We start from the raw sequence: 16,121 nt of genomic DNA on the forward strand, positions 1-16,121 counted from the left end.
CATTAAAAAAACAACAACAACGTTTTATTTATTTATTTATTTTTACTGTATATTTGGTATATATTTGTAAGTTTGGTATTCTTCATAACAATTTTGAATGGCGGCATGTATTTAATAATTAACACTAAACTTTATCCTGAGTTTTAATCTTGTTTCTGATTTGATATTTATACATTTCCACATGTTGGTGCGGACAAATTCCATTCACTGTAATCGTTCTTTTTTTTTTCTTTCTGTCCAACTTAAAGGACAGATTGTGTAACTTATCTGCCAAAAAAAAGCTGATTAATTAACAAAATAAACTTTAGTTCTAAATATGCAAAAGGGGTTTCTACAAAATCTGTCGATTTTAAACAAGGAGTCTATTTGCTTCGCTGCTGGACTGGAAAATGGGGAATAAACAAAAGAAATAAAATTTCCGAGGTGTGCAATCTATAGTGTGCACCAACAAGTAACTCCAATATTCTCAAATCCATATGATATTTATTTTACTGCCTACCTGTGCTATTTGCTTGCTCAAGTGTGGGTTTAAGAGGTTTGCATTTTTTAATGCAATATTGTAGGATTTTTTTAAGATGCATTCGCAAAGCAGAGACATGAATCTTCTCTTTTTTTATATTCGAACCTTTTCATGAAAGCTTTCAGTTATATTTTCCACTTTGATATTCTCCCTTTTCTTCCAGTAACTTTTCTTTACCTGTCGCTTGGTTCATAAAACTTTATATCTGAAATAAAATACATTTCTGTTCAACTAAAAACATCAAAAGGGAAATAAAAAATAAAATCCTAAATGTGTTCTGAATCTGTTTTTCCTGATCTTCTTCATATATCTAGTGAATTTCTTTTTTTTTCTAAGATACAATTCTTCTTTCACCAAAGAGTTTTTGAAGTGTTTTGTGAAAAAATGAGCAATTTACTAAAATGATATTGTCATTTTGTTGTATAAATTGGAACACATTGTTTAAAAAAAAACTTGAACTCACTTTAGTCACACCATATTTGTGGTGCAAACTTAAAAAACAAAACCCACAAAGAACTTGCATCTTAACAGAATTTGTTTTGTTTATTTTTTGCACGTTTCCCTCCTCTAAACTCCTTATCCTTAAAAGAATTTGATTCTCTCCTAACTCACTGACATGTTACAGGACCGTGGACGCTTTAAAGACATTTATTTCCAAACCACTCAACCCTTTTCAAGCATTTGAGGGACACGAAGAAAGAAATCGCTAACGTTGGGATCTAGTCATGTCTCACAGAAGAAGCCGCAGCCCGTCGCCGGGGCGATTTTCACGCACCTGCAGCAGTAACGATCCTCGAGATTTGGAAAGAAGGATTTTTGTTGGGAATTTGCCAACTTCTGACATGGAAAAAAAGGATTTGGAAGACCTGTTCAGCCCATATGGCAAGATAATCGGTTAGTACACATAAACAATACGTCGGCAATTTAAACTCTTGACCGTATATCGCAGGGAGGATGACCTTGCATGCTTCAGCAGTTGCAACATTGTGTGGAACTACCAATACAAAGTTATAGAATATAGAAATGTTAGAAACAGGCATCAAAATGTTCTTCAGAATGGTTTCTGCCACCTAAAATATTCCTCTTCCAGGCGTATCCTTGTTTCGCGGGTATGGATTTGTTCAGTTTGAGCGTGTTGAGGAAGCTGAAGCTGCAAGAGCGGCTCAAAAAGGCCGACTATATAAAGGTTACAAAATAGGTAAGCTTCACCTGTAGAAAGTGTCATTTTTACAGCCCAGGAGGATTCATTTGTCCTGCTGGGGGAACCACAAAACCAACTTAAAATGAAAGCATTTTTTATTAAACTGATTTGAAACTTCTTTTTTTTGGCTGCATGTGAATTGTTCTTGATGGATGGCTTTTGATGTTAAACATGCAGTTTTTATGAAATCCTCTCCATATTTAGTTCTTTGTGATAAGAGTAACCCGCTAAGACCGAATGCAATGCCTGTAGACATGTTTAAGAAGATTAGGAAAAATTTGGCTTCCCGAGAATTGCAAGTTTATTACAACATTAGAAGAGATGCATGATAATATCTATACATTGTTTGTACCAGCAGATAATGTAAAAAATCGAATTCTAAATATTTGTGACCCAAATGTTTTTGGCCAATAGATCACACAGATGTAGTTGTCCTTTGCTTCTACAGCTGTGATGATTTTAGACCCACAACTGTCTCTTTTTACTGTTTACACAGTAAATGAAGCTCGGCTGTAGCTTCAAGTCTTTACCAAAAAGCCTTTTAACTAAGTGAACATCATTGCGCCGTTGACCTTCAAATTCGCCCGTTGAATGACTCCGCCCACCTCAACCTTGTGTGAGAAACTGCCCATCGGGCAGGACAAAGCTTTGAGTCCATCCATGTGCCAATCAAAACCACTCCCTTTTAATGTCAATTTGAGCTGTAATAAGATCCAAACAAAAGACTTAAAAAGGTTCCCTCTAATGTTATGAATAGGAAATATACATCAAAGATTTTGGCAGAAGCCTTTGTAAAATTGAACTTTTTAGGACAGCAGTCGATGGACATTTCCTCCCTACTGACACCAGCCTCCAGTGGTCATTTGAGGAACTACAACATTGGTTTACACATTTACATTTGATTTGCATCAAATTTGGGAATGTAAGGTAGAGGTTTGAAGCAAGGCACCGAATGGGGGAAAAAAACGAATAAAAGTTGGTTGCGATTCTCTTTTTGTGTAAAACTGAAAACAGTTTTGTTTGAAAATGCCTCTAGACATCCACCTTTGATTATTTACCTCACCTACTTCTATTTTACTGAACTTTCATATTTTTACTACATCTACTGATTACCAAAATCCAGAAATGATGCTTCTGTTTGACAAAAGGTAAAAAACTCCAAGTACAGAAACAAATCCTGAAGCTTACCTTCCTTGTAGACGTCAGAACCACGTCCCTTCAGTGAAAGAACACACAGCCACAGATGCACAGAATGAGTAGTTTGCAAGGAAAAACAAAGGTTTAAATTCAAAATTCAAAAGATTGACCTTCAGCAGAGATTCCACGAGTGGTCTCATGTCAGTTAAAGTGGAATGGATTCAGACGTGACGGATCAGATTGCAGAACAGTAAATAAAAACCTGGATTACAAATTTTTTTTTTTTAAATAACTGACTTTACTTAAGTAATTTCCTTATGCTTTTTTAGGGAACTGTTTGATTATTAAGTTGGATATAATATATTATAAAATCCTGGCATATCTGACACAAGCAAATATGTAACATTGCATATTACATTGAACTTGCAAGTATAATTTTTTTTTCAGTGAATATGATTGTTTCACAGAGTGGCTTGCATTAGAGACCCAATAGTATCCCCCGGCTCTATGCTGACACCATTACACCAGTGTTCCTGGTTTCTCTGGAACACCATAACTGGTTCTACAATAGTCAATGTGCACTATAGTTTACATATTTGATCAAAGTTTCTTATAAGGTTAACCAAAGTTTTCCTTTCAAAAACCACAGAGGAAAGTTCTATCAAGTATGAAAGGTTTTCCAGAAAGTATCCAGCTTTCTGGAGGGTTGTAGCAAACTTGGGCTGCATTTGGTCTTATTGGGTTATTTAATGGAAAAAAAAGGGAGGGGGGCAGTATTTTGTCTCAAATACTTAACATATATTTGGAGCTGTTGTTCTTTAGCTAATATTCTGCTTGAAAGAAAATGTGAATCTTTGACTTGATTTCAATTTGTTATTTAAGCTGCTACACAAGTTTACATTGCAAATAAACAAGTAGTATTGCTCTCTTCAAAATGTAACGGTGTCCTATTTTATTTGCAAAAATTGTTTTCGGAAGATTTGACGTGTCTTAAGACTGTACATCTGTGATTTCCAATTTTTCCATTTTGTTTTCCACAATTTTTCTAAACGTTTCTCCATCGCGCTGCTAATTACCTGCAAAATTTCAAGAGAAAAGAGAAACGGCACTTCTTCTTGCTAACTCGCTTTACCCGGCAGACAGCTGAGTCGGCTGCATTTTGTTCCTCGCCCAGTTTGGATGATCTCACTTTGAGCCTGGCACTTTATTTCTTTTGGATCGTGAAGTTGTGGAGCGGCCACTCATTTTGCGTGAGCAGCTTTGGCTGATCTACCTGTCACTGTAATGTTCAACGTTTGGATTGATTTATTTTCAGATGTAAATATGGCAGTGGAGCGACGGCAAGCTAAACCTCTATCCCAGCAGAGCCCACCACGAAGGTAAAGTAACGCGAAAAGGGTGTGAAGAACTACCATCGTCTCTACGTGTCGGTAAAAAGCGTATTTGACCTTTTCCTGACCACTTCTTTCCACCAGTCAAGACGAGCAAAAAGGAGCGGATGTGTCATTAGCTAAGAACATTTCATAAAGCGCTTGATGAAATACTTCTAAGTAGGATTTCCTGATGTGCTGAAATAAAGAAGAAAGAAAAATCTGTGCAGTTTAAAGTGTCTGTTTCCAAGATTCTGAGACTCTGTCAGAAACATGTTCTTCAGGCTGTTTCTGTCCTGCTCGGCCGATCTCGCGAAATGTCTGAAGAAGGTACAAATCTAAGCTCTTACGTGCAGATCATTCAAGTTCATGTTTGCTTTGACCAGGTCCTAACATCAAGGTCACTTTATTTATTCCAGAAGCTGTTTGAACCATTTGTGAAGAGGTTGTAGGCTTTTTATGTAGAAACAAACAAACAAACATTAAATTTGCTAAGACTTTTTTCTCCTTTAAAAAAAAAAAAGAAATCTGCTCTTGTTCATTTATTCTCAATGTCTGATCACATTTTTGTACCTAAAGAGGTAGAGGTCAGTAGAAACCTGCTGGACTTGAACTAGTTTCCAGTTTTCATGGTTGCAGATGCGTTTGCACCTGTTGGTTTCTTCTTAAGGGGGTTTTAACCTCTACCGTTTATTTGCTATTCTGCTTTATATCATCAGCTTAATTGGCTTGATTCTTTGTTTCTAAAGTGATGTAAAGAACACAGAAAGGAGCCAGCTGACATCTTCATAGTTGATGTCTTTCAATCTTAGTTTGGTTTGGACACCTCAGGATTTTAGAGGCGGCGTCCTGCAGCTACTCACCTTACTGTGTAGATGTTAGTGTGAGGCTGGAAGCTCACTGGATTTTCTAAACACAGCTTCTGCATTTTGTCTTGGTTTTTCTCAAAAGGTGATTTACTGTGTTATTCAATTCTATTTATTTGCATTTACATATTTTACTTTGTCTTGACACGTAAGATCTTAGAGGTGCGATGAGTTGTACTTTCATTTCAAAGACCGGATCAATTCCCATGCTGTTTTCTTTATTCAACATTCACCGGGATAACAGCTGCCCTAAACCCAAACGTTTAATGTAGTGAAGCTATAACAAAGACATTTACATTATACAAGAAAACAGCTTATTTTCTTCTTTGACCTCTTCAACTAAAAACAACCGAAAAAACATTCTCTGCGCAGCGCGCACCTGTCCATAACTGAAATCCCTCCAAACAATCGTCCCGAGTGCGTACATGTGATACAAACCACGGGAATGGATCTTTCACCAACGCGACTCCATCGTACCTCAAGCGGTCAACACGGAAATCTTTTTGATTGCTAGCTTTGACCTTCATACTCCGTCTCCCGCTTGCGGCAAAGGCTTACATGACCACGCGTCGGTAAAAAACCTGCTTCGGATGCATTTGAGTTCATGGGCATAGAATGGATGCCAACCTACACCGATTTGGTTGCATCTAGATTTTAATGGTGTAAAATATTCCAATGCCTCAATGAAAGATGGGAAGGGGGTTACTTATTTCATATTTTACAGTTTGCAATTCTATTTCCTGGCTTTGAGGTCAAACCTGCATTCTGCTCCCTTTGAGTGGTTGAATTAGATAAAATACTTTCTCGAAAAATGTGTCAGACAAGACTTCAAAGTCTGCTCTCTGGCTGAATGTGTGGATCAAAGGTTGGCTATTCCAAAGGACAAAGCCAAAATTTCCTAAACTATAAAAAATTTAAGTGCAAGCAAATGGTTTGAAATGGGGACAAATATTTTTTCTTTCCATGTCTTTATTTGTTACATTTCTTTTTCATGAATGGAGTCTTGTTCTTGCCAATAAGCACAAGCTCTTCATATTGCAGTACCGTGACGAGACTGTTCCTACTGTTCTTGGACTAATCCATCGTATTCCCCTCAGGGCTCCCTACAGCAAAGATCCTCGGCCTCGATCACGCTCCCCTGTGTACGGACGTGACGGACGCGAACCCCGGGACAGTCGAGATGCCAGGGACTCCGGTAGAGAGCCAAGACCAAGTAGCCACTCTCGTGACCCGGATTACCGGTACCGCAGCTCTGAGAGCCGAGACAAAGACCTCAGGGCCGATCCACGGGATCCGGCCTACAGGTGACTGACATCCACTGAGCTCATTGGCTTTGAGTTATGAATGGATTTGAAACTTAATGGAAGTTAAAAACATAATTTCAGCAGGGAGGACTACGACCGATACTACCGCAGTAGCAGTGCTGCGGAGGACTACTACAGGAGAAAGGACGACGCCTACAGGGATCCTTACGCGGATCCTTGGAATGGTCGCCGTGATCCAGGTGGTGCGTATAGTACAGCTTTTAGTCTTTTTAGTAAAAGTAGATGATGATCTGTGACTCCGCTGACCCTCCTCTCCTGATTCAGTAACCGATCGTGTTCGTCCAGAAGAGCGTCGGCGTAATGAACTGTACCGGCAGTACTACGAAGAGCTTCAGCGGCGCTACGACACGGATCGCCCCGTTGACTGTTCAGTGATTGTGGTCAACAAGGCGCAGAAGTAAGTTCACTGTCCGTGATGTACTGAGGTAAAGGTTCAATCTCAACATGGAACGGTTTCATTTCATACTGCTCCTGTGTGTGTGTGTGTGTGTGTGTGTGTGTGTGTGTGTGTGTGTGTGTGTGTGTGTGCGCGCTCTTCTACTTTGCTTCCAAAACAACTGTAGGGAGTATGCGGAGACGGTTGGGCGGAAGGTCCGCGATTTGGGGATGGTGGTGGATCTGATCTTTCTGAACACAGAAGTGTCTCTCACTCAAGCACTAGAGGATGTGGGCCGCGCCCGCACTCCATTCGCCATCATCATTACCCAGCAGCACCAGGTGCACCGCTCCTGCACTGTCAACATCCTGTTTGGAACCCCTCAAGGTAACAAAATGAGACGTGTCAAATCCAAAAAGGGCGGAGTAGACCTTTTGTCATGCTCACACTCCTGTGCTCTTGTTGTCGTAGAGCATCGAAATATGCCCATGCAGGATGCCATGATGCTGGTGGCCCACAATTATGACACCTACAAGGTTGAAAACCGGGAAAAAGAGCGAGAGGAGATCGCCAGAAAAGCTGCCAAGATGGCAGATGACGTCCTGCTCAGAGAGCCTGACAGGGAGAGCCACCCTGTGTCTGTGCTCACAGCCATCACACTGCTGTCTGAAAACAGGTATCATGTTCACTCTCACAAACACCACTTCATCAGCGTAGCTGTAGTCAGCTGTCACTCCAGCTGTCTGCAACTCAGAAAGAGGTTGGAAGAGGACGCTGCAGCCGGATGGATTGAGCCACACTAGTGTGCCCCTCAGAAAAATGGCCGTCAGCTTCATTAAGCTCCGTTTTGACCCAGTGTTGATTCTAATAGGAAATAATAACCCGTCTTGGTTTGAGGTTTTACAGCTGATAGAAAGCCCATCAGGGAGCTGAACACACACTGACTGAATAATATTTCCTCAACTGGTCATTAATCGTCCCGCGCTTCATTGAAGTGATCCCACGATTAACATCTGCTCCTGCTGGTTTATACTCCGCCAATCACAAAATTAAACGTTCTTCTGGTCCAAGAAATTCTACCCAAAATAAGTTGTAGAGTGGAGAACAGCTGACAAGATGACTTTTTGACATTTTGATTCTGAATTGAGTTCAGTCCTCCACCTCTCCTGCACTGCTCCACTTCTGCCGTCACCGGAACCGTGCTTTAAAAACCTGAAGGCCCTGCTTCAACGCAGCACACCTGGTGTGGAACAGACGTCAAAGCCCCTTCAGGGTCTGCAGACGGCTTCATTTCTTCCTGCGGTTCTCCGTTCATCTTCTCTTTGCTCTCATTTAATTGAAGTCTAGAGTGAAAATGACTTTAATACTCATGTTAGCATTTGCGCGTTAATTAGCCTTAAATCAATTATTATTATGATTATAGTTGGTGTGGAACCTTTTTGGAAGGAAAAATGAAATTGAATAAACATTAGTCCCAGTTTTAAACCTGTTAACTTTAAGGTCCACTTCCTGCTTTTATACTTGTATAGTGTTTCCTCGTTCTATTGTGAATCATCTTTCAGGGTCCAAGATATTTTTGTAACCCTTGTGCTATCCTAGGAACAGTAAAAATAACTCATATTTCATTAAAATTTGTTCTTTAGTGTGCCAAAGGTAATATATTATCATATGTATATGTACATAGTTTACTCTGAAAGGCTTAAAAAAAGCATGATATACTGTATATAGGCCATTGAAAACATTTCTGAAGCAGTAACATGAAAGCAGTCAACTTCGCTTGTAACCCTTGTGCCATCCTAGGCACTTTAACATTGGGAGTTGGGTCATCTAGACCCACTAGACAGTGATCTGAACCTTTTTTCTTCAATGATTTGTGATCTTCACTGGTGTCCATGGATTACATGAAATCTTCCCACCTTTATCCACCTTTGTCATGGTAGGGAGAACACGTCAATGTAAGGGGGGGGTCATAGGATAGCACAAGGGTTAATGCAACTTTGAATGCTATTCTTTTAGTTCTGGATCCTGATTGGCTGTTGAGCTTGTCAATCAATCTCCCCCTGTGCCGTGTCTCTCTAGTTAAATGATGTTATTTACACGTTTAAATGATTTCAAAGAACAAGAGTTTTCAAGGGCCTCTCCAGCTCGAGGGCGTCCTAACCCTGCCTTTAATGGCGCCACTTTGAAACCACAAGTTTCTAATGACTTCAGTAGAAACACAAATACTGCATTCAAAGGTTGAGTGGTTGACGTCTGCTGTGGTTTTTCAGGTTTTTAACCCCTGAAGAACTGGACGTTCTCATTGCGTATCTAAAGGACAAAAGGGTTCGCCTCGTACGAAGTGTTGGAGACCCTCTTGCAGGTAGATTGTGACCGGAGTAAATGTGGTAATAAAACATGTTTGGTGAAGCTTTAAATCGGTTTCCTGCTGCTGGTTTTGCTGCAGGCCACATCGGTGCTCCTTCAGGAGTTCACCTCGACGGTCCGGCATCTTCTGCAGGAATCCCGGCTTCCTCCGCTCTTCCCTCCCAGCAGCCCAGCCACCACAGTCTGTCGGCCGTCTCCAGCGCGTCTGCTAACCCCAGTCATCAGCAGGAGCTGCAGGCCAAAATCCTCAGTCTGTTCAACAGCGGCTCCGGGCCCCTGACAGCCGCCGGGAGCCTTTCCTCTGCCAACCCGCAAGCTCATTCCTACAGCTCTCTGGGGCCCTCTTCCTCCCAAATTCCTTCCCGCCCTGCCATGCCCGGGGCCCCCACCACAGCATCACAGGCCTACAGCGTCCCATCGGCCCGCCTGCCTGCAGCACTCGGAGCTCAGAGGGCCCCTGTGGCGACTTCAGGCATCAACTTTGACAACCCCAGTGTCCAGAAAGCTCTGGATACCCTCATTCAGAGTGGACCGTCTCTCAACAACCTGGTGGGCTCTGGAGCCTCTCAGCAAACCTCCTCGAGAGCAGCTCCGAGCATGGGGCAGGTCCCAGCCATGTCCATGTATTCCCGACCCTACTGATGAGCTGGGAGGAGTTAGTGCGCCCCCCGCAGTGCTAGAAATAGACACCACACCTGTGAGTGATGGGATTTCCCAGCTCTGTATCAGTAACCCTTTTTTTTAAACGTGTTTTTTTTTTTTTCCCTCCCATTAATATTGTTGTTTAAATTGAACGATGGGTTCAGACTGCTTGATTGTATTTTCAGTTGTTTGGCTGAAAACTTTCAGTCTTTTTACAAGTGAGTCTTTGAGCAAATGAAGTTTGGTTTCAGATTCAAACCAGTGACGCTTTTTATAGTTTCCTCCTGTTTTATTTGTACTTTAGTTGTTGTGAAAATGGGCCGTAATTAAAAACTCCACACACGTTTGATGTAATAAAATGGTATTGGTTTATTGCATTTTGTGCTGACAAATCTATAAAATGGAATGGGGGTCGCCAGAAGCCAGAGAAAAGCATTTGTTATGCAAGATAAAACTACATTTTCCTCATTTTTTTTAAATGTACTATGAATCACAAGAGAGAATAATACAGGTTCTTTTATTTTAGAATATTGAACTTACACTGACACAGAAAAGAAACACCTCCACACTATTTATTTACACATAGCCCCTCCCACCCTCGCCCGTAACCACCCCCCTGCTCCCAGCAGTTCCGGGTGCAACAAGTAAACACACACACTCCCACAGAACCGAAAGAAACACTACAGCTCTACCACGCTGAAAGAAGAGGGAGGTCTGACGTCGTGGATGAACAGTTTGGATGCTGGTCGGTCACATCTACAAGCGTCCAAAGTGTTTCCAACTGTCCCAGTGAACTAAAGGCGGACTTACTGAGAGGCTGTAGGTTAAGACAGGTCCAAAAGCTGTTTGTGGGGATGGACACCCCCAAAGCAATTGGAGGGACCTCTGCCCAAAGAAATCCTCCTTAACCTTCCTTTCTGCTATGAATGGGATCAAAGCTGGTTTCAAACTTTCAGGATTTGGTCAAAACCTTTTTTCTGTAACATCCACCTCTGCCTTTAGTTTACTGTCACACATTTCGTCATCAAACAAAAGTGTACTTTGGTAATTTTACCTGCTTATAATCAACACAAGAGGACCTTGTTGACCGATCTACCATAACATAAAAAAGTATCATCATTTTATCTTCTACAGGCCAGTCCTATGGAAAGAGGAAAACATACTAATAGAAAGCAAAGTTTCTGACCAGTATAAACAAAATACCAAACACCCAATATATTTTCAGCACACCTTCATCAGGGTAGTTGCATGCATGCACTGAGTTACACAACAGAACTGGCATGTGGCTCTGCTTGCACTGGGGGGATAGCCGCTCCGGCTTCTGTACTGTGTGAATTGTAGGAGCTGCTGCAGGCCTGACTGCTGCACTGGTAGTCTCCTGCAGACCGCCTTCTCTCAGTGTCTGGGGTGCGTCCTGTTTTTTTGTTCTCAGTTGATGTCTTAACAGAAAAAAGCCTCTTCAGCCCGGTAACAGAAGTGTTTCAGAGCCCTTTATATTCCATTTAAGGATGGAGACTTGAAGAATGACCAGCGACTGGTTTGTCTCATGCTACAGTTGTGCAGGCAAAGGGATCTGGTCTGGATCATTGGATCGGGTGGGGTGGGGGGGCATGCTGGTTTTTCTTAAGTTGACTATCTTATATTTGTCCAAGCAGAGCCAGTACCAGGATTGGAAGCGCAAGTTTTATATTCTTTGATCATTTTTCTGAATTATACTGCAGTCACATTTAAAATACAGAGCTGGGGTGGATTGTGGCTGGGATGGGGGGGAGACCATGGAGTCGGGGGGTAGGATGATCTTAGGGGTAGGGGTTGTTCTGGGAGGGCTCATCTCACAGAAAAAAGTGACAAGCACTAAAAAGGTTTCATTTTTTTCCCCTTATAAATAAACGTGACAAAAAGAAATACAAATTGAAAATGTAAAAAAAAAACAGGTCTCTGACGTTTAGGGATTTCTGAGTAATACATTCTTCCACCACCAGAGGGCGCTGTGAACCAGTGCAGAGTGGAGCTTCACCGCTGCAGATCGTCACAGAGCATCCTCTCAGCCATGTTTAAGATGATGATGTCAGTTACTCCGCCCAACAAAAAACCCAACCCACTAAAGAAACCCATTGAGGGGAAAAATATTGCACATGGTTTTACAAAGACTGCGTCCACAGTGATAGAACAGTGTACAACAAAAGACAACACTAGTAGGTTACAGTGTCTCTGACTTAAGTGATATCTATATACACAAAAGTGAAATGTCCCATCTAAGGCTCATCTATTTGCAAACTCAAAATCTCCTGTTACGTTACATAAGACTACTTCAGCAAGATTGAAATATAACAAGTAACGATATAGTGAAGTCACACTTTTTTTTCTCACTTTTTACCCAAAACTAAATCAAAATGAAAATAAAAGGCTTGTTTTTTGAGGTCTGGCCATGTATTTGAGTGCAGTTCCCAAATGTTTGTAACTTGTTGGGACCCACTGGCCTTTTGCTCCTGCGGTGCACCGTGAACATAGAAGTCATCACTATAAGAAACCACTAAAAACAAATATTGCCACAGAGTACCATGCAAACAGCAATTATAAAACATTTAAATTCAATAAATAAATCCATTTCCAATAAACTTTTTTCCAATAAACCTCATATATCTTGTCTTATGGATAAATCTAAAAGGCTCAGATGATGCAGACGATCCCAGAAAAATAACGGTCTTCTTCAAAAACCCCACTGTTTCAGCGACAACTGAGTGAAAAGAAGATCCACACCCCCCCAAAACCTCTGAGAACTAGGAGTGGCTTCTTGTTAAGTCTTCCGGTGTCAAAGGTAGTATTTTATACTTAATTAGTTTTATTTTTTTTATTTGAAACGCATCTGAAATGCTTCTAATTGAAAAAACATCAGCGTCAAAAATGAAACGTGCGGCAGAAATCAAAATTCTGCTTTGGTAAAGTTGCTTCTCTTCAGTTGTGGTAATAACGATTGTAATATTGAAGATAAAAGCGTGGGGGGCCGGGTAGGTTGGGGGGTTGCCCTCAGGTGTAATATTGCATCAAGATATTTAGCTTTTTGTTGTTTTGCTTGTTTTTGTTTGTTTGTTTCTAACAGAAAGCTAACCCTGTCCAGAGATCAGTACAGCCTGGTAATGTTTGGTAACCACCTCTGATATGTATATCTGTACCCTTTTTCACTTGAATGTTGAACCACTCACCTCTATTTACAGTACAAATAAACCTATATGTATATATTTATATATACTAGCAGCATTCACAACATATGATCAGACATTCAAGCAACACTAAAAACATTAAATACGCTTTTTTTCATAGTTCTAAAAACTAACTTTGTTTTGCTCCTCTATATTTCACATATATTTAATATATATATTTATATAAATGTATTTATTATTATTCTATGAGTGCAAATGACCAAAAATATCTTCTTCAAGAAAAGAATGCGACTGATGAAGGTAAAGTGACTGCTGTCTCTTGGTCAGAGTGAGATTGCACATGACTTGCCAAATCTACATATACAAAATACATGTGTTAAAAAAATAAATAACATGATCATGCCGGTCCAGATTTCAACTATTGCACATTCCTTCCGAGATTTCAAAGTTTTGTCGTTCTGCTCATGTGAGATTCATGGGGATGTGGCGGGGTGGGGGGCTCAAATCTTTAGGACAGGAGAACCTACTGCATAGAGGTCATTCTTGAGAGCTACAGCTGGACGTCCCTCCTTCCCTATTTCTAGTATTTTTTTTAAAATTCAAACTCTTCTCTTTAAATTCTTTGAGACCATTTCCTCTTTGGAAAACACTCTTATGGCACATGTAACGTATCTAAAATTTGGCAAAGCAGTAACATTTTAAAATGACTCTTTCATTAATATGTAGAATGTCTGTCATTTAACACATATTATGTTTTTCGACGTGAAAAAATAACATTTAATGTTTCGTTTTACCTCTTGGTTTGATGAAATCATCAAACATTTCACTTGTCGCGCGGCGGCGAGCAGTGCAGGTGCAGCGCTTTGTCAAGGTTATAAGGACGGTTGCCATAGTGACAGGAGATGATGCCACCCAATAAATATTTGCAATAAATAAATACTTTAAATAAATACTAATACTTTTTTCTTTTATAAAACAGCTTTTTTGGAGCTGTCTCTTTAAACGCACAAACCTTTTTCTCCACACTACAAGCTTTTTTTTTCTCTCTCCAAAGTTTGTCACAAAAATACTACACTCGTACCAAACGACGCGCTGGAGCTTGTACACTATTTACAGAGTCAATCATCTGATGGGAGTGGAGGAGGAGGTGGTGATGCTCTCCTGTGGTGGGGGTTCGGGAGGAGGCGGCGAACCGTCTCCCCACCTTTGCTGCCCACACCAGCTTTCTGCCAGGAAACTCTTCACAGTTTAGTCGAACTCAACTAACGAACGAAGCTCGCCGTGATCTTTTTTTTCTTTCTTCTTTTCTTTATTTTTGGCACAGACAGTGGCCACAAGAATAAACAGCCACTAAGTTGAGGGGTGAGGTGAAAGTGTGATGGCAGTAACACAACAAGTGGACTAAAAAGACACACACAGCTGTGAGTGTTGCAGAGAAATGTGCAGCTTAGAATAACACCTCCTTCTCGTTCCAGTTGTTGTGGATTTCACAGTTCCTACTTCACAGCTGTACTCTCCTCCTTCCTCCTGCTGGTGGTCCTGACCGTGAGTCCGTTGCTTTGAATAGAAAATTCACATCTGATACGACAAGCTGTGCGAGGTGTCCCGTCGCCCCCAGGACACAAAACAGACAGTCAGAGGCTGAGTTCCCCTCAGCCGCCTCCCCCTCGTTCCGAGCAGAACCCGTTCCACGCTCGGGTTTGGAAAGAGAGGATGAAGAAGCTGCAGAGGTTAAAGCGAACACAGACAGACACATGCATGCACGCTCACACCTCGGCGTCTCCTCCTCACACGCTTAACGCCAGGGATGGCACGCTAGCGGGGAAACAGAAAAATGTAAGGAGCATTTGATTGGTCTGGAAGGAGCTGAGTGGGGCTGCAGCTCAGCTGCCACAGAGATCTCTACAGAAATGAACACAACACAAAGATGGAGAGAAAACCGGCCCTGGAATGAGGAGGGGAGGGGGAAGGCCGGGGCAGGGGGGGCGGCGTGGGGGAGGAGGGATGGGGCTTCTCCTTCAGGAGTAGATGGTGATGACCTCGCGGCCGCCTCCGCGGACCAGCAGGACCCGGTTCAGGCCCTCAGTGAGAACCTCCAGGAACTCCATGTCTGAGAGAGAAACGTTAAAGGAAACCACAAGAAGAAAACAGCGGAGCGGATGGCCATTCAGAAGCCCCACCCACAACCACCCTATCACCTCCACCTGCTTTTTAAGTTTAGTGAATTTTATTTTGAGGACATTTCCTTTCAAGTTTGTGTTATTGGTTGCTAAAGTAGCATATTCTAAGACAACTTCCTGTCGTCGTGACTTTAAAATGTCAGGATTGATACTATGCAATCGACTTGTTTCTGTAGTGGTAGAAAACTCAGTGGTGACGGGCATAGTGTCTGTAGAAGTGTCAACAATGAGAAATAAAGATCCTTAGGTGTACTGGAGTACCGTGCATACTCACTCAGTGAATGTAGAAGATGAGTGTGCATTAGAACTGCAGCCCACAGGCACTTGCATTACCTAAAAAAGATCCTCACTGAGACATTCATCACAAGTTAAAAAGGTCCTCTTGTTTTGTCAATTCAAAAACTTCTTCCTTTAGTTTTCAATTTGACATCATCTTTGGTTTCAGGCCAAGACTCCCATAAAGACAGACAGACAATAAGAAGTGTTATAGGAGTGTAAAATATTGAGAGAAGGCTCTAATATTTAGGCCTCCTCATCCATTTGAATCAGGTAGAGCTCATTCCTCTGGGTGCTGGAGTAACTGGACAGACTCAAGAGAGCGTCTTCGCCTGCTGGGATCACTCCACGGGTTTTATAATCTAATCCTAACTCCACAAGTTTCCCTCAGACTCTGTCTTTGAGCCTTTGAGTCATCTCAGCCCTTTACAGACATTACCTTTAAATTACTATTTTTACTCCCAAAACAGTTTTTCCTTCATCTGCTGTTGAATGACTCCAATGTCTCCAAAATCTTTCCCCCCAAAAAACTTCCTTTAGAATCAGATTATAGATCAAATGGAAAAATGTAGGTGGTGTTTTTTTCCTCTGCAGCCCGGTAACAACTCTCCAAAGGACCGGTACTGGTCCACGGCCCGAGGGTTGGAGACTTGATGTCATCCTGATGGATCACGTACGTCTGAGCATAAAGAAGGCCTCA

General features: G+C 41.5%; 2 protein-coding genes across 7 annotated transcripts in view; one reads left to right on the forward strand and one right to left on the reverse strand.

Annotated features, from left to right (window-relative positions):
* Positions 1-27: 27 nt before the first annotated feature.
* ncoa5 (nuclear receptor coactivator 5) lies at positions 28-10,163 on the forward strand. 5 transcript variants are annotated; one of them, XM_023954952.1, is made up of 10 exons: positions 28-1,414; positions 1,611-1,718; positions 4,174-4,237; positions 6,192-6,398; positions 6,480-6,598; positions 6,684-6,816; positions 6,980-7,182; positions 7,267-7,471; positions 9,066-9,157; positions 9,242-10,163. In XM_023954952.1, the coding sequence occupies exons 1-10, from the start codon at positions 1,246-1,248 to the stop codon at positions 9,802-9,804; spliced, it is 1,863 nt and encodes a 620-aa protein (XP_023810720.1). In that variant the 5' UTR covers positions 28-1,245; the 3' UTR covers positions 9,805-10,163. The 5 variants fall into 5 exon arrangements, with proteins under 5 accessions (XP_023810720.1, XP_023810723.1, XP_023810722.1 ...); XM_023954955.1 differs by having other exon boundaries at positions 6,983-7,182; XM_023954954.1 differs by having other exon boundaries at positions 6,483-6,601.
* Positions 10,154-16,121, reverse strand: part of LOC101165388 (solute carrier family 12 member 5) — a 148,137-nt gene continuing 142,169 nt past the window's right edge. For both annotated transcript variants that reach the window (XM_023954949.1, XM_023954950.1), the window contains exon 26: positions 10,154-15,075. In XM_023954949.1, coding sequence (XP_023810717.1) covers positions 14,984-15,075 — 92 coding nt within the window. In that variant the 3' untranslated portion in view covers positions 10,154-14,983. The remainder of the gene's footprint in view (positions 15,076-16,121) is intronic.

Source organism: Oryzias latipes, chromosome 5 (genome assembly GCF_002234675.1).
Source record: "Oryzias latipes chromosome 5, ASM223467v1".
Classification (NCBI taxonomy): domain Eukaryota; kingdom Metazoa; phylum Chordata; class Actinopteri; order Beloniformes; family Adrianichthyidae; genus Oryzias; species Oryzias latipes.